General features: G+C 44.8%; 2 protein-coding genes across 6 annotated transcripts; both read right to left on the reverse strand.

The window, feature by feature from the left end:
- Positions 1 to 328: 328 nt before the first annotated feature.
- tmcc2 (transmembrane and coiled-coil domain family 2) lies at positions 329 to 11,858 on the reverse strand. 3 transcript variants are annotated; one of them, XR_011992528.1, is made up of 6 exons: positions 11,515 to 11,858; positions 4,706 to 5,059; positions 3,734 to 4,323; positions 3,488 to 3,623; positions 2,550 to 3,080; positions 329 to 796 (listed from the first exon to the last, which is right to left on the reverse strand). XR_011992528.1 is itself a non-coding variant. In XM_072715029.1 (5 exons), the coding sequence occupies exons 1-5, from the start codon at positions 11,632 to 11,634 to the stop codon at positions 2,784 to 2,786; spliced, it is 1,497 nt and encodes a 498-aa protein (XP_072571130.1). In that variant the 5' UTR covers positions 11,635 to 11,858; the 3' UTR covers positions 329 to 2,783. The 3 variants fall into 3 exon arrangements, 2 of the variants coding, with proteins under 2 accessions (XP_072571130.1, XP_072571131.1); XM_072715029.1 differs by having other exon boundaries at positions 329 to 3,080; XM_072715030.1 differs by having other exon boundaries at positions 329 to 3,080; positions 11,492 to 11,858.
- Positions 11,859 to 16,750: 4,892 nt separating this feature from the next.
- Positions 16,751 to 21,909, reverse strand: cdkn1a (cyclin dependent kinase inhibitor 1A). 3 transcript variants are annotated; one of them, XM_023829364.2, is made up of 3 exons: positions 21,750 to 21,909; positions 18,474 to 18,891; positions 16,751 to 18,127 (listed from the first exon to the last, which is right to left on the reverse strand). In XM_023829364.2, exons 2-3 carry the CDS (start codon positions 18,880 to 18,882, stop codon positions 18,072 to 18,074), a joined length of 465 nt encoding a protein of 154 aa, XP_023685132.1. In that variant the 5' UTR covers positions 18,883 to 18,891; positions 21,750 to 21,909; the 3' UTR covers positions 16,751 to 18,071. The 3 variants fall into 3 exon arrangements, with proteins under 3 accessions (XP_023685132.1, XP_023685116.1, XP_023685125.1); XM_023829348.2 differs by lacking the exon at positions 21,750 to 21,909 and adding an exon at positions 20,236 to 20,591; XM_023829357.2 differs by lacking the exon at positions 21,750 to 21,909 and adding an exon at positions 19,633 to 20,106.
- Positions 21,910 to 22,386: the final 477 nt, after the last annotated feature.

Here is a 22,386-nt window from a genome sequence, read left to right on the forward strand (position 1 = left end):
TTTTATGTCTTATTTCTAAAGTTTTGTTTTTTAAATGGTCCAGTCACAGTCTGGTTTTTTTTTTGCCTCACCTGTGGTTGAGCTCCAACCGAAGGTAAATCCTCCCTATTGGGCAGCTGATGCATGGGAGAGAGCTGGCCGATTCGGGTGATAATCTATAAGCCTATATTCTATATATGCCATGTATATATATATATATACACACACACACTCTCTCTCTATTAGGTTCTTGTCATGGATGGGCTTATTGGCGATCCAACTGCTACATTTATATATATATATATATATATCGGACGTGCTTCAAAGGAAACGACAAACACAATAGAAATCGAGATATTGGCTGTACTTTTATTTTAAAAACTTGTCCAGTACACAAGGTATAGGGAATGAAAGAAATTGGCTAATTTGGCACAGAATAGCCCTGTTCATTTTAGAATCATGACCGCCAGAATGTGGGAACCCAGATAAGTGCATCGGATGCCGTTTTTGGGACAAAAATTTTTTTTTCTTCTTACCGTTCTGTGACCACATTGTTAAAATGTCAATCATAAGGCGCCTATTTCTTTCTAAAAGAGATTCTGCAAGTATGAACAAACACAGGAAAAGTACTTTGGATTAGATTTCAGCAATCGTCTTGTATACGAAAAAAAGATGCATTTCATATTTGAGCACTGGGGGGCAGGCTCTAGTAAAATACCAGTCAAGCTTTCCCAGTCGACATGCAGAAATGTGGACTTCTTGGAAATGGGGTGACACTTGAAGGAATTAAATCAGTTTGCCAGAAATACAACTGCATCTGTGTGAGAAAAAAGGAAAACCATAAAAATCTTCATTCTGCCCATTATCAATGAGCGCACATGAAAACTTTAATTGTTGCAACTGATTTAATATAGGCCTATGCGATTTTACTCAACCAAGAAATCTCAACCATTTTCTTAATAACAATTTGCTTTAACCATGTGTCGTCATTATCACACGAAATAAATGTAAAATGCAAACTATAGTTTTTCAATTTATATAATGTATTTTTATTATATTGAACAAAACGTTTCCCACTTTCCATAAAAGCCTACTGCTATCTACACTGTACAATTAATGATCTTTACATTGTATACGGAATGCCCTTAAATTCTTGATATTTTCTCCTGGAAAAGCTCATCTATATTTTGATCTGTTTTTTTTAAATAGTTTGATGTTAACCTGATTTAGAGTATTTTTAATAATTTTTATCGAAACCGTCGAAATGCCAGGTCACCGTTATGCATTTAACCTTATGCATGTAACTACACCAGGAAATACGTCCCTATAAAATATCTGTTTCTGCTACATACACCATACGCGTCCTGGTCGCTCGTTTTCTAAAATTGCACCACGTAGTTTTGTATTTTTTTAAGCGATAGAAAATAGCCATTAAACTGCAAGGCTTTGATATAATGTCACGAAGCATCTGTACCTTATCATTATGCTGCTTGAGCAGAAAGAATATTAAAAAGAAGAAATGTTTAACAAAGTTATGAGTCGATTTGGACAAATACGTCTTCCAATTAAATCAATCTGAATGTAAATCTAAGTGTATTTTAATTATTTTAAATTAAATGCATGCCTCTCTTCGTGGATCCTATATTGATAAAAGCGGTAGTCATCTCATGGTCTAACGTTAATGTTATAATAGAAAATTCCCCCACGTTCTCCAGCTTTTTATCAATATTGACTTGAAAAATAAAGTACAAAAGTAACGCATAAACCGCGCCCACAGTGTCGTGGAAGCAAAAATTAACAATGCTTAATGATGCTGACAATGACGATTCCAAAGGACATCTGCATATGTGTTATTGTTACAATGGGTTGACAATGCGTGAATTCAGATTATTGCAGTTTTGCGGCATGAATTAAACAGTGACAGTGTGGAAAATGGTTTCTTGTCATTGAAGCAAAATTCTTCTTGTAAACTCTGTTAATAGTGACGGAGTACTTATAACAGTCACACAAAACGATGGTCGAAGTGCAACCTTGGATTCTCTCTGTTTCAGTATTTCAATCACCCAGAATCAAATGGGTGATTTTATTAATTTTCAATGAAATTAAAAAAAATTGCACATTTGCCTAAAGTCTAAGAAACCAATTTTCATCAACGATATAGTTTTAAATATCCTGATTGCCTTTGTTTTTATTTCCTTTTTAAAATAAATATATTACATACAGTTAAGGCAAATGTCAGTTAATTTTATCATGGTCTGCACAGCATATTCCTGGAATTTGGTGAGTGACCTCCTGGGTTGGTTCGCACAATTATTCTTGTTACTATTGGTTGAATGTCCGCCAGCATAGTGAAATGCGATACACTGTGGCTTGGAAACACCTTTTCTAAATCGGAATGCCGTGGGCGAAGAAAGTCTCTTGTGTTACAAACGGCAACGTGAAACTGTCTGACAACTTTCCAGTTGCATCACCATTACCGCCGTTACTGCCATCAATACCCACCCTACCCAAACCAGGAAATAATACGATCACTATCAAAGCCCTATTCAAACTCTTAGTCATAGACTCACCATCCCTTCCCATAAGAAGCAGCTCAGAGTCTGTGGCTGTGTTGGCCTTTCAGGAACATTTAGCAGAAGTTGTCACATGTTTTTGGCCCAGTGGATGGAGTGCAATGGTTCTGAGAAACAGATGAGTACAGGTGGGGAAGGAGAGGAAGGGGATACCATCACGCCATCCTCCTACCCCCACCTCATCCCTCAGAGCAGTCGTGTCGTCTCCATGGAAGTGGGGGGCGGGGCCGCTCAGCCGAATGGGAGCCACGGCGTCAGGATGTCCCAGTGCCTCCACAGCAGGACGAGCGTCAGGGCCAGCAGCGCTGTGGCGGCCACGCGCTCGCGCGTCTTCATCAGCGGCGTGATGAAATTGGCCAGCGTGGACACGAAGACCAGCAGCACGGCCATGAGGGCCAGGATGACGTTGATGAGCTTGCCCAGGAGGGCTCGAGCGTTGGCGTTCTCAACACCTTCCAGCTGCACCACCTGCTGCTGCTGCTGGAGCTCCAGCTTGGTGATGCGCGTCAGGCAGGACTCCACCGCCTCCTGCAAGCACACAGATAAGTGAGCTCCTCCACGTGCCAACGCGCCACACGTGGCCTACGATTGGACTTAAGCAATCAGCATTACGTCACCGAAATGCACACCCACTAGCCCGGGTGAGCAGACATAACCCGTCATTTTCCTCAAGGGTAAACACGCCCTGGCACAGGTAACATTACCTCATGGGCAAATAAATCCATAAGGCGCCTGGACTTACTGGCTTAGGTGGTGAGCAAACTGTCAAGTGACCTTCCAACCAGACACAAATGTGTGGCCTGATAAACTGCGCTTCATGTTTGCAACAAAGGCAATGTTGCAACAGTTGTTCTCCTGTGATTTTTCCACAACTATTGGCAATGGTAGCATTATTAATGGTAGTGGGTGTCCTTCACCGAACCCCCGTCACTCACCTGAATGTCTCTGGCCCTTTCGTAGGACTGGTAGGCAACCTTCTCTTCCACGCTTGCCAGCTCCTGCTTCAAGTTGCTCATTTCATTCTGGTGCAACTCTGTCAAGTCGTTGAGCTGTTCCTCCAGTCTCTCGTACCTTGGCGACAAGAGTGGGAGACTCTAACTATGCAAGCTTCAAGCTAGGCAGATGGGTAGATTTGACAGAATTATGGCAAAAGGCAGACCTACATCCAGAGGTATCCCCACCTGTATCTCTCCTCCTGTAGGCACTGGGTCATGTAGGTGTAGTCGCTCTGGAGTTGTGTCTTCATGTCTTCAATGGCATCCGCCAGGTGGCCTTGGCTGGCCTTGATGTCCCGCAGCTCCTCCATGAGGGTGTCCCAGGAGCTGTGTGTGTGGTGGTGACCATCCAGTTTGCCGGACTTGGGGCTGCCCGTGTCGGCGGCCAGGCTCGCCATGCCTCCTGCTCCGGAGTTGCTGCCAGCAGCTGAGCCTGAGGTGCTCGAGCACTCGTCGTCGCTGCCGTACTTGGGGCTGGACACCAGCGTCACGCTGCCGCTGAGGGTCCGGGGGGTCTCCTCAGGGTACGAGTCCTCCAAGGTGTCCTTCAGCTGTGCGATGTTGTCCGCGCTGCCGAACCGGTTGCGGATCAAGCTGGCAAACTCCCGCGGCTTGGAGACCACTGCTGTGTGGGACAGGGCGGACACGCCCCCTTTCACCCCTTCCACCACCCCACCGCCGAATCCGCTGATGCCAGCTCTCACGTTGGCCCCCACGTCCTTCAGGCCCTGTTGCATGTCCCGCAGCACATCCTTGGGCTGGCGGCTGGGTCCATTCTGAAGCAAATAGATAGTGTGGTACTAAGCTATCAGTGGTCTACAGAACCAGGAAATAAAGAAACACTGTTCAAAGTCCAAAAAAATCAAGGTTTGTAGACTTACGTCTATAAAACCTGCAGTATATTGGATGGGATTACCATGTTTTGTCAGCCATTGTCTGGGTTTTAACGAGCTCCCAATTTATTACACGGAATAAGGCAGTAATTGGGCTAACCACACTTTGGTGTTCCAGTCGTACTGGAAAACAAATATGTATGTTGCTCAAAGACTAAACCAAAGGATTATTTGTGATGGCAGACCTTCACCTTCTTGCTTAAGCAAAGTTAATTTTGTGAGAAGCAACCTCAAGCAGATCCTACCGAGATGGTATTCAACTCACCTGCTCAATCTCCTTCAGCTTCCTGTGGTTGTTCTCAAGTTTCTTGTGCAGTTGTGCAATGGTTTGTGCCGATTTCTGATTCTTCTTCTCAAAGACCTGCTTGATGCGGGACGCCTGCTGCTTGTCCGCGTTGTGGGCCAGCTTCAGGTACTCAGCCACGTTTTCATCGCGTGCCTCCTGCTCCACGCGGATCTGCTCCGTGATCTTCAGGATCTTCTGTTGCAGGTGCTCGATGGCCGCTCGTGCGCGCTGAGGGTCGGTGGCCTCCGGGGGCTCCGAGCTCACATTGCTGTCCGAACCGCCATGGCTGGCCGCGGTGGGGAGGGCCAAAGAGCTCACCTCTCCCTTGTCCAGCTAGGGGGCAGTGAGTGCGTAGGGAGGGGCATGAAGGGTGGCAGAAAGAGGGGGTAGTATGGTGTCAAATGCTGACAGCAGGCAAGAAGTTTACATAGAACTTCTTCTACTACAGAACTACAGATCAAAGCATTAACCTGCACTCAGTGGCCAGTATTAGGTATCCCTACACCTTGAAGGGTAGAGTTGTGTGGTTAGAGAAGCCTTTATATGCACCACTGTTGTAAAGAGCTGTTATTTTTGCACTTGCTGCCCTTCTCTTCGGACCTCTCATTAACACGGTTCTTTTGCTCACAGAGGTGCAGCTGACTGAATATTTTGTGTTTATTGCACAATTCTCTGTAGACTGTAGTACACTGCAGTGTGTAAAATTCCCGGGAGGGTGACTGTTAGACGTAGATCACGCATGTCAGCCTTTCCACAGCGTAGCTGTACAGTTAGTAACCTTTTGACCCCATCTTTCTGCAGTTTGTATTGCAGTCACGTGATTCACTGTTTGGATAAGTGGGCTGTTTGAGGTAACAAACAGGCGTATCCAAGAAAATGGCCACTGAGGCTATATATAGCACTAAATGGGCCACTTCAGGCTAATCTTTAAATGGAACACAAATTTTACTTCGGAAATTAAAAATGTCTTGAGTTCCCTGGTGGCCATCGAGTCCTTTTCCAGTGCATAGCATGATTGACATTCTCCATGCTGAGAGAAGGTCTGATATTTCCTCTCCATCACCTGTGCTGCTTATCGGGGGTCATTGTGTGCTTATCCCAGGAAGCACAGGACAGGGGTCACACCCTGGACATGATACCAGCCAATCACAGAGCACACACACATACACACACAGATTGGGTACCTATATCTTTGTGGGGACTCTCAATTCATTTCTATGGACATAACCCTAATCCTAACATGACAGCCTTATCCCCTACCCAGCCCTACGGTTAACCATAAGTAACCAAACAAAATACAAGACTTTTGGAATTTTTAGTTTTTTGATTGCAGGCACATATTTTTGTAAAATTGAGGTTCCTTTTGTGGGGACCAAAAAATGTCCCCAAAATGTGATAAAAAAAAACTCAAAATGCCAAAGGTCTTGTAATGGATACATGACCACATACAAACACACTGATTTAAGTAACTGCATGGTTTTGGGCTGCAGGAGGGAAGCAGACTACCTCGAACAAACCGGCGATGATTATAGAGGGAAAAAGAAAACATGCAAACTGCACAGGCAGAGAACCTGGGTCAGGAACTGGAGTCTCAGCCCTGGAATTACGAGACAATACTGCCAGCAAAGCAGCTGCCACACTGGCCTGATATCTCCCACACTGGCCTGATATCTCCCACACTGGCCTGATATCTCCCACACTGGCCTGATATCTCCCACACTGGCCTGATATCTCCCACACTGGCCTGATATCTCCCACACTGGCCTGATACCTCCCACACTGGCCTGATATCTCCCACACTGGCCTGATATCTCCCACACTGGCCTGATATCTCCCACACTTCATGCTTTGCCATGTTTCCCGTTTAGTCGCTTAACTGATGTTTCGTGGTGTGTGGGAAGGTGGAAGCAGCTCATCGACCAAACCATGCAACACAAAGTGTTTGGGGAAAAAAGGTCTAATGTTTTAGGACTGTGATATGAACATCAGAGGAAAGACAAGCAACACACATGCTGCTTGCTGCTGCAGAAAGCAACAGAAAGAGGACACACTCATACAAACAGGACTGCTGCTTGGGCTGACCGCTCCATGGTGGGCTTTCCAGAATTTACCACAGTGTGTTCATGTCTTATTTCCTGGCCACCTTTTCATTTCATCTTTCAAGGAGGTGAAACGTGTTTATACAGTGATTGCAGCCGTTGTACTGAGCAGGTTTGTGGAGGCGCAGAGCCTGCCCCAAGGATCATAGGGGACGAGGACGGGTGACGCCCTGAGGCGCGGAGCCTGTCCGAGGGATCATTGGGGACGAGGAGGGGTGACGCCCTGAGGTGCGGAGCCTGTCCCAGGGATCATAGGGGACGAGGAGGGGTGACGCCCTGAGGCGCGGAGCCTGTCCCAGGGATCATTGGGGACGAGGAGGGGTGACGCCCTGAGGCGCGGAGCCTGCCCCAAGGATCATAGGGGACGAGGAGGGGTGACGCCCTGAGGCGCGGAGCCTGTCCGAGGGATCATAGGGGACGAGGAGGGGTGACGCCCTGAGGCGCGGAGCCTGTGCCAGGGATCATAGGGGATGAGGAGGGGTGACGCCCTGAGGCGCGGAGCCTGTGCCAGGGATCATAGGGGACGAGGAGGGGTGATGCCCTGAGGCGCGGAGCCTGTCCGAGGGATCATAGGGGAGGAGGAGGGGTGACGCCCGGAGGCGCGGAGCCTGTCCCAGGGATCATAGGGGACGAGGAGGGGTGACGCCCTGAGGCGCGGAGCCTGTCCGAGGGATTATAGGGGACTAGGAGGGGTGACGCCCTGAGGCGCGGAGCCTGTCCGAGGGATCATAGGGGACGAGGAGGGGTGACGCCCTGAGGCGCGGAGCCTGTCCGAGGGATCATAGGGGACGAGGAGGGGTGACGCCCTGAGGCGCGGAGCCTGTCCGAGGGATCATAGGGGACGAGGAGGGGTGACGCCCTGAGGCGCGGAGCCTGTCCGAGGGATCATAGGGGACGAGGAGGGGTGACGCCCTGAGGCGCGGAGCCTGTCCGAGGGATCATAGGGGAAGAGGAGGGGTGACGCCCTGAGGCGCGGAGCCTGTCCGAGGGATCATAGGGGAAGAGGAGGGGTGACGCCCTGAGGCGCGGAGCCTGTCCGAGGGATCATAGGGGACGAGGAGGGGTGACGCCCTGAGGCGCGGAGCCTGTCCGAGGGATCATAGGGGACGAGGAGGGGTGACGCCCTGAGGCGCGGAGCCTGTCCGAGGGATCATAGGGGAAGAGGAGGGGTGACGCCCTGAGGCGCGGAGCCTGTCCGAGGGATCATAGGGGACGAGGAGGGGTGACGCCCTGAGGCGCGGAGCCTGTCCCAGGGATCATAGGGGACGAGGAGGGGTGACGCCCTGAGGCGCGGAGCCTGTCCGAGGGATCATAGGGGACGAGGAGGGGTGACGCCCTGAGGCGCGGAGCCTGCCCCAGGGATCATAGGGGACGAGGATGGATGACACCCTGCAGGTGATGCCAGCTCACATATATGCATGCTCAAACACACAGTCATGCAATACGGGCAATTTAGAGACAATGTGCCACATTTAACCATTTTGCTTTTGTTTGTATTTGAGTCTAAACAGTATAAGCAGTATGAGGAAAGAAACCCGGTAGGGGAATTCCTCAGTGAGGCTGGTGGGGAATCCCTCAGTGATGCTGGTGGGGAATCCCTCAGTGAGGCTGGTGGGGGAAATACACCATTCTTATTTTTCTATACATTATTTTTCACATAAAACATAAAATAAATTCTGTGTGCTCTCATTACCATGTGGATCCTGTGTTTATTTTTGCACCCAGATTACCCATCAGATTTCCTGTTACAGTCATTTGGCTGTATTTAAGCTCACAAGCCTGGGTCACAAAACCTGCCTGCTGCACACAGCACTGAACAAACACCCTGTCAGTCTGTCATTTTCATATGGTGCTTGTTTGTTTCTCTATTTAATGCTGCCTCTCAGGAGTTCCATTATATTTGTTATAAAATGAATGTGTCTTTTTGCTTGTCAAAATGTATCTCATGTAGTTACTTTAACGGATTTAACAAATTTAACAAATTTTTGGCCAGTTCATTTCAATGAAACTGAAAATGAGGTTCTGCTATTGTCCAGTTAATTTCCGGACAGTTACAAAATGCTGACTCTCCATGTGAACATGTCGATATTTGAGATGGGGACTACACCAGTCCGACTGTCACCATGCCAGATGTGTCACGCGGCCGGCAGGCAAGATTTCACTCTAGCTCAAGGATAAAAAGGAGCTTTTAGGCTTCAAGCACCTTATGATGTAGACAGACTGGGAAAGGCCTGACCTGAGGTTTCCTTTCGTGCACAGTTTGGAAATAAAAGCTGATTTATTTAAAAAGAATCTCTGGGGTGTTAATAAAGAGCTACTCAAAGCAGATCAGAACCTGAATTATGCAGAAGCATGCTGACCCACTGCATGACGGCATTATGTACAATAGTACCACACATCTGTCTTCCATACCAGCTTATCCAGTATTAGATTGAGCCACAGTGTGACAATCAGCCTGGAACCAAAGACAGAAAGCAAAGGTACACATACTATGGGCAATTTGGCAGCATCAGTTTCACTAAAGCACATGTTCTTGAAGTGTGGAAGAACATGACAGAATGCAGTCTCCAGTCATAGTTCCCACAGGCAGGATATGGACCAACAGCACAAGGTATAAGACTGCAATGCTAATCACTGACGCTATGCTAAGTCACATGATCCTGCTGCTATTTCTCGCAAAGTCATTTGCCCACTGGCTTGAAATTCTACAGACTTCTAACCAAGCGATTCATTCGAAGGGTGGTGTAAACACTGGAAGGCTGGGGAGGCACACTGGGAGAGTAATGGCGACATGGATCCTAATTAAATCTAATGTGCCTGAGCCATTTACGGAACAGTCCTGCAAGCAGACGGGGCACTGCGGGTCAATATATCAATAGCATCATTAATCATGATTAATCTGCAGGGAGCCCTACAGAAAGAGCATGATCAAGGGGAGTCACTCTGCAGATATGTTAAAGTAAACAAGAAATGGATCCTAACAAAATGATGTCAGACACTACAAATAATTAAGTGAAATGGAAATTAAGGATGAGCAAGAATAACTAAACAGATCAGACAAGCAATGCAGTGAGAACAACAAAGCAAAAACAAAATGCATTAGTGTGTGTATGTGTGTGTGTGTGTGTGTGTATGTGTGTGTGTATGTGTGTGTATGTGTGTGTGTATGTGTGTGTGTGTGTGTGTGTGTCTATGTGTGTGTGTGTGTGTGTGTGTGTATGTGTGTGTGTGTGTGTGTGTGTGTGTGTGTATGTGTGTGTGTGTGTATGTACACACGTGTGTGTTAATGTACTCAATGGGACACGGAGGGTTCTGACACATTCATGTCAATGAGGCCATTGAAGGTTGTGAGGCACTCAGACACAGGCTCAGGGTATCTATTGTGTTTGTGTAATAATTTATTTGTTAACAAAAAAGTCTTTATCTATCTGTGTTTGTCTTCCAACTGCTCATTCATTACAGCATCACGGGGACTCTAAAAGGAACAAAAATTAACAAAAAACACAAAGCAAAACATTGTGTACTGGAAGATAGATGTCTGGATAAAAAATAACTTTCCACAGCCCAAACACTGTGTACTGGAAGATAGATGTCTGGATAAAAAAATAACTTTCCACAGCCCAAACACTAGGGAAAAATAATCCAATCATTGACACATTAAATAATGTTTAATATTATTTCCAAAATATATAGCATATGCATTGAGTTTAAAAAAATTACTGTTTTTTTTGTGTGTGCGTTTATACACTAGTGCTGAAGGTATATAATTTATACAGGTAACCTAATCTGTGTGTGTGTGTGTGTGTGTGTGTGTGTGTGAGAGAGAGAGAGAGAGAGAGAGAAGACAAATAAGCTTTTAAAATAAACCAAGTACCTAACCAATAAAACCACAGCTCTTTAGCAGCCCTCAGCAGTCGACTCTGAATGAATTATGATCTTGTGAAGTGTAATAAATCAGTCAGATGGGGTCTATGTAAATCTCCGCGCATAGACTTCAGGAAACATTGACGTTTCCAGCACGTTCCAGCAGCCTGTAAGCCCTCAGGAGCCAAAGGTGCTGCTCCAGCCAGCGGAGGAGATCCTACAGCCATGCCGCAGATGACTCTCCTCAAAACAACACCGATTTTTAAAGCCAATTTCGCACATTAAGGGGGGGAGCTGAACATGGTATTTGTTTGCCAAAGAGTGGCTGTAGAGGAATGATGAGGATGATGATGGTCGCAATGGTGAAATTGGAGTGCCGAGGTTATTAAACGTGCAAATCTGTCACTAAACACGCGATCCAGGCAAATCCCAGCATGGCCCTCACCCCCCCCCCCCCCCGAAACAAAGGAAACGTCAGGCAGAGGCAGACTGTGCTAAGTGCCCACTGAGGGGGAATGGGCATCAAAGGCCGCTCCACGTCAAATCCTGCAACGAAGTGTTAAGCAAAAGGGCTGTAGAAAGAATGGTTCAAAGAGGAAAACAGACGACAGGGCGACAGCAGAGCAGGGAGGGGGCTGCAGGGGGGGGGGGGGGGCGCCGCGGACTCCGCGGTTCAGAGCGGCACTGGCAGTAGAGGCACACGGATAAATACGACAGATGAGTCTGAAACAAGATGAGTCATGAGCGGACGGATCGGCTGCGGAGGGGGGAGGGAGGGGGGGGAACGCTCAGGAAACGTTACCATACTGTTTAATCCCAGGCTACCGAGGGTCTCAGATGTCTGTCCGCTGCTCCCATCCTCCCCTCAGCATCTCCCACGATCAGAGGAAGCTCCTCCTGCCTGGATCCATCTTCCTGTCCGTCTCTCTGCGCGTCGTCTGCCATTGTTTACAGCAAACATGCTTGTAGAGCTGCCTGTCTCTATCCTGTTAGCTCTCTGGCTTATGCTCTCTCTCTCTCTCTCTCCCTCCCTCTGTATTTCTCTCGCTCCCTTGCTGCTTCTCTCGCTCCCTCGCTTTCACTCCCCCTCTCTCTCTCACAGTCTCCCAGTGCAATGACCTTATCCTTCATATAAGCCTTCTTTGACACACAGGGGATGTGTGTGGAGTGTGAGGTTTGGTAGGACAGAGGGGAGGGGGGTGTTAGAGGGGAGGGGGTGTTGGGCTGTTAATAGGGCATCGTGCGGATTTATGCAGATATGTTGGTCAACTGGATTCCTCAACTGGATTCCTCAAATCCCTTGCAGAGATTTGGGAGATTACAGTGTGTGCGCGTGCAAGCGTGTGTGGAGCTGATTAGACTCCTCACTGCCCCCACCCATTTCTGCTCCACTTCTTCTTTCCTGCCTCTGTCAGACTGGTGTACAGCAGAAGCCAGTATAGCCACAAGAACCCAGATGTGTAGAAAAGGCAGTAATTCAAAACCCCGCTTTGCTGAATCGTGTATTGCATTGATACCCCCCCACCCCCACCATCCTCTGTGTCCTCTCCAGCCTTCTCCTAGCAATTGTCCCCTAAGGAAAACACAGCATTTTCGGCATCAGGCACAGGCTGTGGGGGGGGGGGGGGGGGGGGGGGGGGGGGGGTGTGTCAAGCATAAGCCTGGGAGTAAAGGGGAAATAAGTAAGTGGCAGAATTAAATTATAATATGTAAGAATTAAGTACTGATCCAGAGCGCGGCTTCTGTAGCCGGCGGATCTGCACGTGCCGTCCAAATCAGCATCGGGATCTTGTCTTATTGTTTTCCCAAAAACATGATAATTCCAGCATTTTGAGCTTTCAGAGATGCAGGTGGCCCTGCAGCCGGCGGCGATCACGGCGGTCCCTTTGAAGGCTGCCCCCTGTGGTGGTGACTGTCATCTGCCCCCCCCCCCCAGCCCAGCTGCAGCTCTGCCCAATCCCCAGCCACCCCCACACCGTATATTTTACTCTACATGCGCAGCGGCACATATCAAGATGGCCCCACAATAATTTTTTCCACCCATTCACTTTTCCCCAGAAAAATAATTTAATCAGATGCTGCCTAAATAATTGCTCAGAAATTCTTAAAATAGCCAACAGAGAAAGCTCATTTCTAAAACCCATTCATTCATTTCGATAGTAATCCATCCCTCCATTCATTTTCCATAACCCCAGATGTCATGGAGAGCTTTGGTGAACCTCCGATAGCACAGGACACGGGGAAGGGAACAACTAAGAGGGAATGATAGTCTGTCACAGGGAACACGCTCACACGCTATGGGCCAATCAGTAACACCCGCATCCAGTTACAGCAAAGCTATTTTCAAATATAAATGTATGCGATACAGAAAGGGGAAAATTATTAAGATGGTACATGGAACATCAATGGAGATTATGATATTACAATCAGATATTACATTTTGATTTCTGCATATATGATACATTTATAACTGTATTAAAATTCAAAAACGCAGACCTTTATAGAAAGAGCTGCGTGTAGCTCTGTGTCTGTGCCTAACCGGCTGCAGGTTCGAATGTTCTGGCTGGCAGAGTAATCACATACCCGCCGGGGTCTTGGAAGGCCCATAACCCCAGTGGCTTCCGGAATGCAGCCCGACCCTGCAGCCCGACCCTGCTCTCTGACCCCAGGCTTTCCTCACCTGTGTGTGACTTTGGACAAAAGCGGCAACTGCATAAATAATCAGAGCAGAGAAGAAGGTGCTTCATCCAGCCGTGTGATAACCCGCAAAGTGCTTTGCATTACATACTGTAAATAAAATGTTGTCTTGGACTAATAACCAGGTTACAGTGACTGTACCAATCAGATGTTGACAGCATGGAAAATTTTGACTGACATTGTGATCAAACTGTTATTTTTACCATAGACGTGGCATTTAAAAATGTAGCTTACATAGATTTTTTTTACCACGGAAACTTTTGTTGACACTTCCTGGCACCAGTAACTGGTTTACACTGCTTAAGTTTTTACTCCTTGTATATAAGCAGTTAGCTTAGCGAGTTAGCGCAGCACGGAAATATTCACAATCCACTTTAAATCTCGGCCGAGGTTTCAAAATTAAAACTACAAGCATTTCAAGGAGACTCGCTGATCTATCAGGTGAAGGTTATTCACTTTTAAAAGGGTAAATCCATGAAATCAATATTTACATATAGCATGAATAGCTGTGGTAACTGGTTATGTAAGGGTTAATTTACGCCAAGCTATGCATTATACATTTTTAATTGCACGACTGCAGAGGCAAAGAACCACCTGCTGAGCAAAGGAATGCATTTAAAAATGCACAATGCACAATGCGTTTGCAGTGCATTGTCCCACTGATACCACGCTTACCATGCGCTTGACTTACATTTTTGTATCTAAAGACATTATTTGCACATTTACGAGCCAAAAACACATTTATTAGAAGAACTGCAATAGTGACCAAGATTGTGGAAACGCTTCCAATTTTTAGGGATCGCAGAACTTTATTCTAGTTACTCCAGTTACTTATTAGATCATTCAATGTATGATATTTGTAAGCATTCTTTGTTTATAAACATTACCGCCAATATTCGTGTAATAATTTTTAAAATGTAATGCCAAAAATGCAAGGTGTCTCCACAATTACGACAACTAGTGTCGTTCCTCTGGCCAGTGGTTGGTGGGCAGCTCAGTGGCTTAGGCTTCTGCGTATGTGACTGGAGTCACTGGTTTGAATCCAGTACTCAGCAGAATTGCCTCGTGCCTTTGAGATGCTCTGAGGACACTGAGCAAAGATGGAAGCATTCTGTACTTGTGCAAATATGAAACAAGTCCACATTTCATTAAAAAATTAGCTTAGAAATGACCCAAGCCACCATCGTTAATTTGAACATGGTTGATCGTTATGACCATAAGCCAGTCGTTAGTTCAATATTACCTGTTGATTTGCCCAAAGGCTAGTAGCACATTGATTTTCTGCTGTCATTTGCCTGACTGGCACTACATGTGTGGTTAGAGAAAATTAATCAACACATTTCTGATCAATCAGATGTGACAACTCAATAGTTGTGGTATAATTACATACAGCATGAATATATTTACTGTTAAATTCCCCAATGATTTGAATGGCAGGTGACTGTAATATTAAATGAAGTCCAGTCGTATCTGATGTGCAGAGCACATTATCAGACTGTATTGTAGACACTCCTGATGCATATTTTGTTTTCCCGTTTCTATTATACTGAAGCAAAATCACTGGCGTTTGTGTTTGTTCTGCTCCACTTTAAACCCATATCCACTGAACAAACTGCTTGTTCCATCCTCCCAAGCAGCTTGGTGTTTGCAGAACCTGACAAAGTCTTTAGGGTTCCTCCGTGGGTGAGGCAGGGAGGGGAACCAGACTCAGAACTTGTTTGGGGTTTGTCATCACCTCACAATGCCCTGCTTTCTCATTTTTCTGAGCTTTTCAAATCCGATAAACTTCACACTTCTAATATCCTCACGACCACATTTACATCACGTGTCAGCATGTAATGATACTGTAACAGCAGGGAAACACCAATGGAAATCTTTAGAAGATCTGGTAAAATTCAGAACTTGAAGAACTGAAAATAAAACCAGCATGACTCAACCCTATATTTGAACGTCGACATTTATAGCTATTCGCACTTAAACAAGGAATGAAACACATTAAAAGGCCCTGTGATGTTATTAACGTACATTGATTATTTATCAGTTTAATCTCTTCCATGCAGCGCACTGGGCCTGTGCCCCCGGCCTTGGGTGGGGGGGGGGCTGCTGAGCTCCAATCAGCAGCCAAGCAGAGATACTACAGCCAAGATCAGAGGGAGAATAGAAATGCTTCCTTGTCCTTCTCATGATTCCATGTATCAGCAGAGCATTTAAAATAGTTCATTAAGTGTTACATTAAAATATAGCACAAGATATGAAACTGAAGTCTTGACACTGAGTTTTGAATGATTGTGGGCAAAATGGTGACCTGAGACCTGCAGTGTTGTCAGGCTCCATTCCAGTTCAGTGAAAGGGCAGAAAATGATTTATGATTTATGGAGAAATTCCAGTTTGCCCCCACAGTCCAGGGACATTCTGTTCTGGACAATTGGTCCCTGTAGCTTGTCCTTAGTCAGGGATTGTCTGTGTGTACTGGGCATGGGAGAGATCACTGATTTTCTTTACAATCCAATACTAAGTAATACCAAGATTGATAAATGGTGCCGGCTCAACCTGAAGGATAAATTTTGCTGACCGGGAGTGGGGAGATATACCAGGGGATCAATCGTTCTCACGAGTCTCACGAGTGTCTGGGCTGCTGAAATCCCCCCCCACTCCCTGTCCTAATGTACCCCCCTGCCCGGTACAACTTCATGTCCTGCTCCCTACAATAATATAAACCAGGGACATGCAATCTAATCCTCAAAGGGCCGGTGTGTGTGCAGGTTTTTGGGGTAACCTTTAGGCCAGCTGTTCAAACCCAGGTGTGAGGACTCCTCAGCCAATCAGTCTTCTAATCGGTAATCTAATTAGGGAGTTGCAGCAAAAACCCGCACACACAACAGTCCTTTCTTGATAAGATTGTCCACCCCTGTTCTAAATGATTAAATTTGCAGGTAAAAAAAAATCAATAATGTAAGAATCAATTCAAAAAAAATTTACAATTTGAAAGAATCGATACTTCAGTATGACTGTGCATTTCCTTGGTGTGCTCCATGTCATGGACTGGCATCAGAAGAACAATGAAGTAACTTGTCAGGTCACTTCAGCTTGTGAAGCATGTGCTGGCACAACACATAGCCACGCCCACCACACAAAGGAACATCGCGGCTGGTGACCCTCCAGTCTCACATGCAGTCCAGCCTCAACTTGCATTTGTACACGTCTTTAAATATTTACACTTGTCTACAACTGGTGCATGATCATCCATAAACACAAATGCTGTCCTTATGTGGGATAAAGAAATATTATATTGGGTTGAATCAGATAGACAAGGTAGCAATGACAATCTCGCGATCTCACACGTGACATTATTACAAAAGAAAAATTAACCTGAAAGGGGTATTTATTCATGTACACATCAGACAACAAATGCACCAATTTAACAATAAATAAAGGACATATATGCATTTAAGGGCATTTGCTATGACATCAAAGGGAAATTTGTGAAAACACGTAACGCTGAACCCACTGCATGATGTTCATCATTCATTATATGGGTGGATCTAGCCTGTGCAAATGAATTTAACTTTAATTTTTAAAAAGCTGTTAGGGAATATCCTTGTAATATAGTCTTACAGTCATGCTAATATATTATGTACAATCTACCTCATTTGTTTGTAACTTTTGATGCAAACATTTGCTAAACATATAAATATCGCAGATATTCGGCTTTATTGGTCTGTATTGCAGATACTCTCAGTCGCATAGAGTTCTGTGCAATCCTGTCAGCATCATCATTAATAATGGAAGTTCAGGAGATTCCTCAAGTTCGGCCAAAGAAGCAGCACTATGGGGGTCTGTAAAAACCCCGGGTTTCTCCACCTCTTTTTTGAGGTCTCAAAAAAAGTGCCAGTTTCCCATTTTGCCCCCAGTCCGCTACCCTCCTAAGAGCATCCAGTGCATCCCCACCAATGCGGCTCCTCACCGCGCATTAACATTGCAGCAGGTATCAAGGAGATGCAACTACCCCAGGAGGGGGTAAAAGTATCCATTTATATGCTGCGCCTACCTCACTGTACAAGTAGGAATACTCTTCAAGAATAGTTTGGAAAAAGAGCATAGTTTCTAATTATAAAAGTCAGGAAATCCATACTAAAAATGCACCTATTTAACAAAATAAATAAAGGACATATATGCATTTAAGGGCATTTACTATGACGTCAAAGGGAAATTTGTGAAAACACGTAACTGAATAACATAAAATCACATTCTGTAGTGTTATTCAAATTTTCTTGGAAACTATTGAATCTATTAAAATTTCACCTCCTACACCCCTCTTAATAATAATAATAATAATAATAATAATAATATCTGAATTTGACAAATAAATTAAAATTAGTAGTCACAGACACTCAAATTTGCCAGAAATTACACTCATGATTAACTCATTAATTGTCACTCTTGATTGTTGCTACAACGCCTGAGCTGTGAAAGGTCCACCAGTTTCTGGCAGAATTTGTCAATGCTAAGGAATCCAGGCTTTGCGGTTTGGGGTTTGGCTCCCGCATTTCCAAGAGGTCTTTAAACAAGTCATTCAATGTCCCCCTCCTGGCAAACTGCAGTGTGTATGTATCGCCTCCTGTCTGCCATCCTGCCAAAAACCCTGCCTTTCTGCAGTTCCGTGGCACTTGGCTAAGCAGTGATGTTCACTGGCCTGACTTGCGTGGCGTTTTCACTGCTCTTCGCTTGGCCTGGTAATAATCTGGTGGAGAAGCAAGGGGACAGATGCAATTAACATTGATTATGCTTCACTAGGTCCTGTATATTGCTACTTCCAGTAGCAAACCGTTAAAAATAACATCTATCTTTCAGCTAGTCTATGTCATGTATGTCATGTCTAAGTCATGTCTAAGTCCACTTATTAAGCTGCATAATCACAGGAACAAACACCAAAACGTTACACTATTCTTTGCAAATTATTCCACAGAAAAAGTATAATGAAACATTATAATATTGCAAGATTATAATGGATGGCAGTTGTGTGCATTAATTTTATTGCATTTAAGAATATAACAGATAAAAGCAGAGCTTTTTCTCACCCTACACACCTGTGATATTGGTCTGCTTCCTCTTCACCGCATACTTCTGCTTTGTCTCCGGCATCCTCTCTACATTCTGGGCTGCAGTACGGGAGGTGCTCTCAAAGTCATCCTCAGCTTCCTCTTCCAGATTCTCCATCACCGCGCCAAGCTTCCGTGCCATGCCTTGACGGACCACAGAGGGGCGGTAGAGAGCCGGGACCTGATCCTCGGGCAGCGCCACCCACTGGAAGTCGTGGTTTTCAAGTGGCACATCCCCCACAAAGTCGAAGCCCCAGCGGCATGTCTTGTCCTTCAGGTCGTCCTGCAGGAGATCCTCGTGATCTTTCTTCATCTGCTCGTGATCGACCTGGCCAAAGAGGTTCCGGCGGACTGGGCCAGTGCGCAGTGCTTCCAGGACTGGTTTGTTGATGGGCATGATCCTGCACTGTGGGTGACATTACACACAGCAACAGGTGAGACTCACCACCGGCCCGCCCGCTTTGCTAACTCAGGCTAGTGACTCAACCTCCATCCCCTCTAACGAAGTACAGGCACAACACCAACCGCTTCATTCACATGTCCGGACTTGTTTGCAAAGCATCACTGTAACCAAACACTTACCAATTATGTCAAAACAAACTTTTAAAACAAAATCAGTGAAAGGAACGGCTTTCTCAAATCAACTAACCCGCGATAGCCACATCTAAACTGAAATTAACTTGCTTTTGGCACCAGTTGAGTAATGGTCATATAAATGTCAGAAAATCTATAAAACAAGATTGGTCACGAACTGAATATGTGGCAACAAAATTGAATCTGTATAAGTTACAGTTTAAACTTGGTCCTCGATTAATTTACTACGTGAAGTGCCAGCCTGCAACATTTTCCTAAGTTAAGTCGATGTTGATCCGGAAACGCTACTTTGTGTCTTTAAATTTAAATTAATTTGAGCTGCATAATGTCATGCCATCAAATCGAGGCAAACCCCGCATTAGTCTTATTTAATGCTATAACAACCGTTTTTATGCACAGTCCTATTAATTATTTCAGTAAAATTAAAGAACGGATAACGAGGCGTTATTCTAAATAATTAAATAAAAACCCTTCTTGAGAAAACAAACGCAGCATATATTTAAATAATTAGTGGATATTTTATCATATGTGGATCGCCGAATTTAAAGCTTACCATGGTAACAGCCGAGCCCTGGTTTCGCCAGAATGCTGCCCTCCGAGGTGACAGCAGCAGAACGGCGCGGCTATTTAAGCGAGAAGCCCCGGTTACTTATCGCCTTTCCTGGGCTGGTCCCGCACGGCCGTCCAGTCACGGCTAAGCGCGATCGGAGGGCATGTCTGGGCTAATCCTGCAGGGCGGCCTGACATGCACAGGCAAATCCGCCTAAAAATACAGCGTCACCGACTCGGAAAAAAGTCACGTCAATAGGCCCCGCAGGGGCAAAATAGCGACTTTTCCGCCCCCCTTAGCGACTCCCCAAGCCCCGCAAAAAGAATCCAGCGACAAAAAGCACCCCTTGGGTCTCTGTCAGGAGTTTATATATAAGGCTAACAGCTGATGGCTGCGCGACTCGATAGAGAACAGCGTGTCTGAATCACAGATGGTTGCATGGTCTTGCCCCTCTCCATCCAAATGAAATAGTTATCAGACATGTCCCTGCTAGATCTCCCATCATCAAACAATCTGAGCCGAAATCTGGCTGAGTGAGGGGTAACTTTTTAGTTAATATAACCCCAAGCTCTATGTAAAGTCTTGGCAGACATTAATAACACGTACCTTTAATTCCGGTGTTGTTTTTCTTACACTATTTACTTTACTGTGTCTTTCATTTCCCTCCAATTTGAAATACATTTTGATAGCGAAAACTTTTCAGCATTCGATTGGTAACACTGGCCGTCAGTATACATGTGCACAGGTCAGTACCTGGGTATACAGTATATAGGTATCTATCCAGTGACAAGTACACGGTTTTCAGAGAAATCAACCACGCACACACACACACACACATACACACACACAGACACACACACACAGACTAACATACACAGACACAGACACACACAAACACACAGACACACATTCACTGACACACAGAGACACAGACACACACGATTTCGACACAAACCACGCCCTGCGGATTTCACGAACTCCCTAAATCTCAAAATGATCACCTGAGGAAAATCCAAGCTTAAAGTATTCAATATTTATGAATGTTTGTTAGGGTTGTCAATTTTAGAAAAATAACTAGTTAGGCCTACTCGTGATTTTCTGTCGGTCTAATTAATCACGATTACTCTCACGTTCAAGTTTGTTTCAGGTTGTACGATGCACACGCACGCATTTCAAGGTTTATTTGATAACTTAAACATGAATTTCCTTTTACATAGAATCAATGTACTTCAATTAAGGGTTAGATGTCTTCCAGTATGCGATTTAGTTTATTAACCACAAAGACGTGTTCTGCTGTTATGTTTAAATAAGTCTTAATGTACTACATGGTAAAAAAAAACGTGAGTCAGACTGATATCACTGGATCTGGGGGTAAGAGAAGCAGCCAAATGAAATAGATCCTGAAACTTCATCTCCCTACGAGATGCTGCAAAAGCGATAATGAAAGACTAAGGAACTGAAGGATCGTTTTCATTATAACTTACAGATCTATCAATTACAGCGAAAAACGTCGTTATTTGGAAATATTAAAAGGAAGCGAAACTTCCAGATAAGATACGACAAACTGACATCAGGAAACTGGGCGTCAGCAATGACAAGACGATTCAACAGGCACGCGGGAAATATAACAGGCGCCGTGACAGTGAGACGCTGGTGGTTTTCCCCTGCTGTTTAAAATCCAAAGTTATGTTTTCGTGTATTGAATGCTGGGGAGGCTATACGGTTACTTTATAATAGGATGACATATGCTGGAATACGTGCACACACAGACAAATAGCGACAAATACCTGAAAACCTGTCGTTACATTCACTGTATATAATATAAAATTACAGACTTTGTCTTACTGTAGTAGGCCTATATTCATAACACGCTTGGTCAAATAATCATCGAAATTGTTAGGAATTTGTATATTAGGAAATCACAGTCTAGTATTGCTGTCAAGCTGAAAACTTTTCCCAATATTTTAATGAATGATACGCCGACGTTGTTATAACATTTGATACTTTGTTATAAATTAGTAAAGCGGCGCTTTTATTTGTCTGAAATGACTTCGTTTTTCATTGAAGATTTAAACGTTCATATTTCACTTTAGTCATGAAGGAAATGGATTAGGACTCACGGCAGTAGTTTCGATGTTTGTCCGAAGTTCTTATAAAAATGCCTGAGCGATAAAAGGTGGGAATTAAGTAAGACTTCGGTAAATCCGAAAACCAGTTTCAAAATACAAATCTTGTGACGTTCTTTTAGCAGCTACTATGAAATGACTTCATCCAGTTTCTTGCCAGGAGTATAAATAACTTGGGTGGGCGTGATTATATAGAAGGTGGGGTCGGCTCTGCACGTGATACTGGGGCGATCAATTTACTTAAACCGCTGCGTTGTAGTAAAACTGTTTTATTTTAATATTTAAAGTGGAAACACAGACTCATACGCTGACAGAAAGCGGGCCAATGCTGGCGCGTCTAAAGACTTGCGTCTCAAATCACCCGGTGAGAAAATATTTGCTCTGATCAGTTCTGAAGGTTTATAATCGTCTGCCAAATACTTTGTATTTTGTACACATTTCCAATTGAAATGAGAATCAGTACACTTTTACATAAAATGAATATATTTCAGTTGTTAAAACATTGGAAAACAGTTCTATCTGAGGTTTATTTTTAATAATATATTTGAATAATGAATATCAATGAATGCAAGTTCAAAGTGCCTAAAGGCTATTATTAGCTAGTACTTGGGCCAACAAATGTATCTCCTGT

Source organism: Paramormyrops kingsleyae, chromosome 8 (genome assembly GCF_048594095.1).
Source record: "Paramormyrops kingsleyae isolate MSU_618 chromosome 8, PKINGS_0.4, whole genome shotgun sequence".
Lineage (NCBI taxonomy): Eukaryota > Metazoa > Chordata > Actinopteri > Osteoglossiformes > Mormyridae > Paramormyrops > Paramormyrops kingsleyae.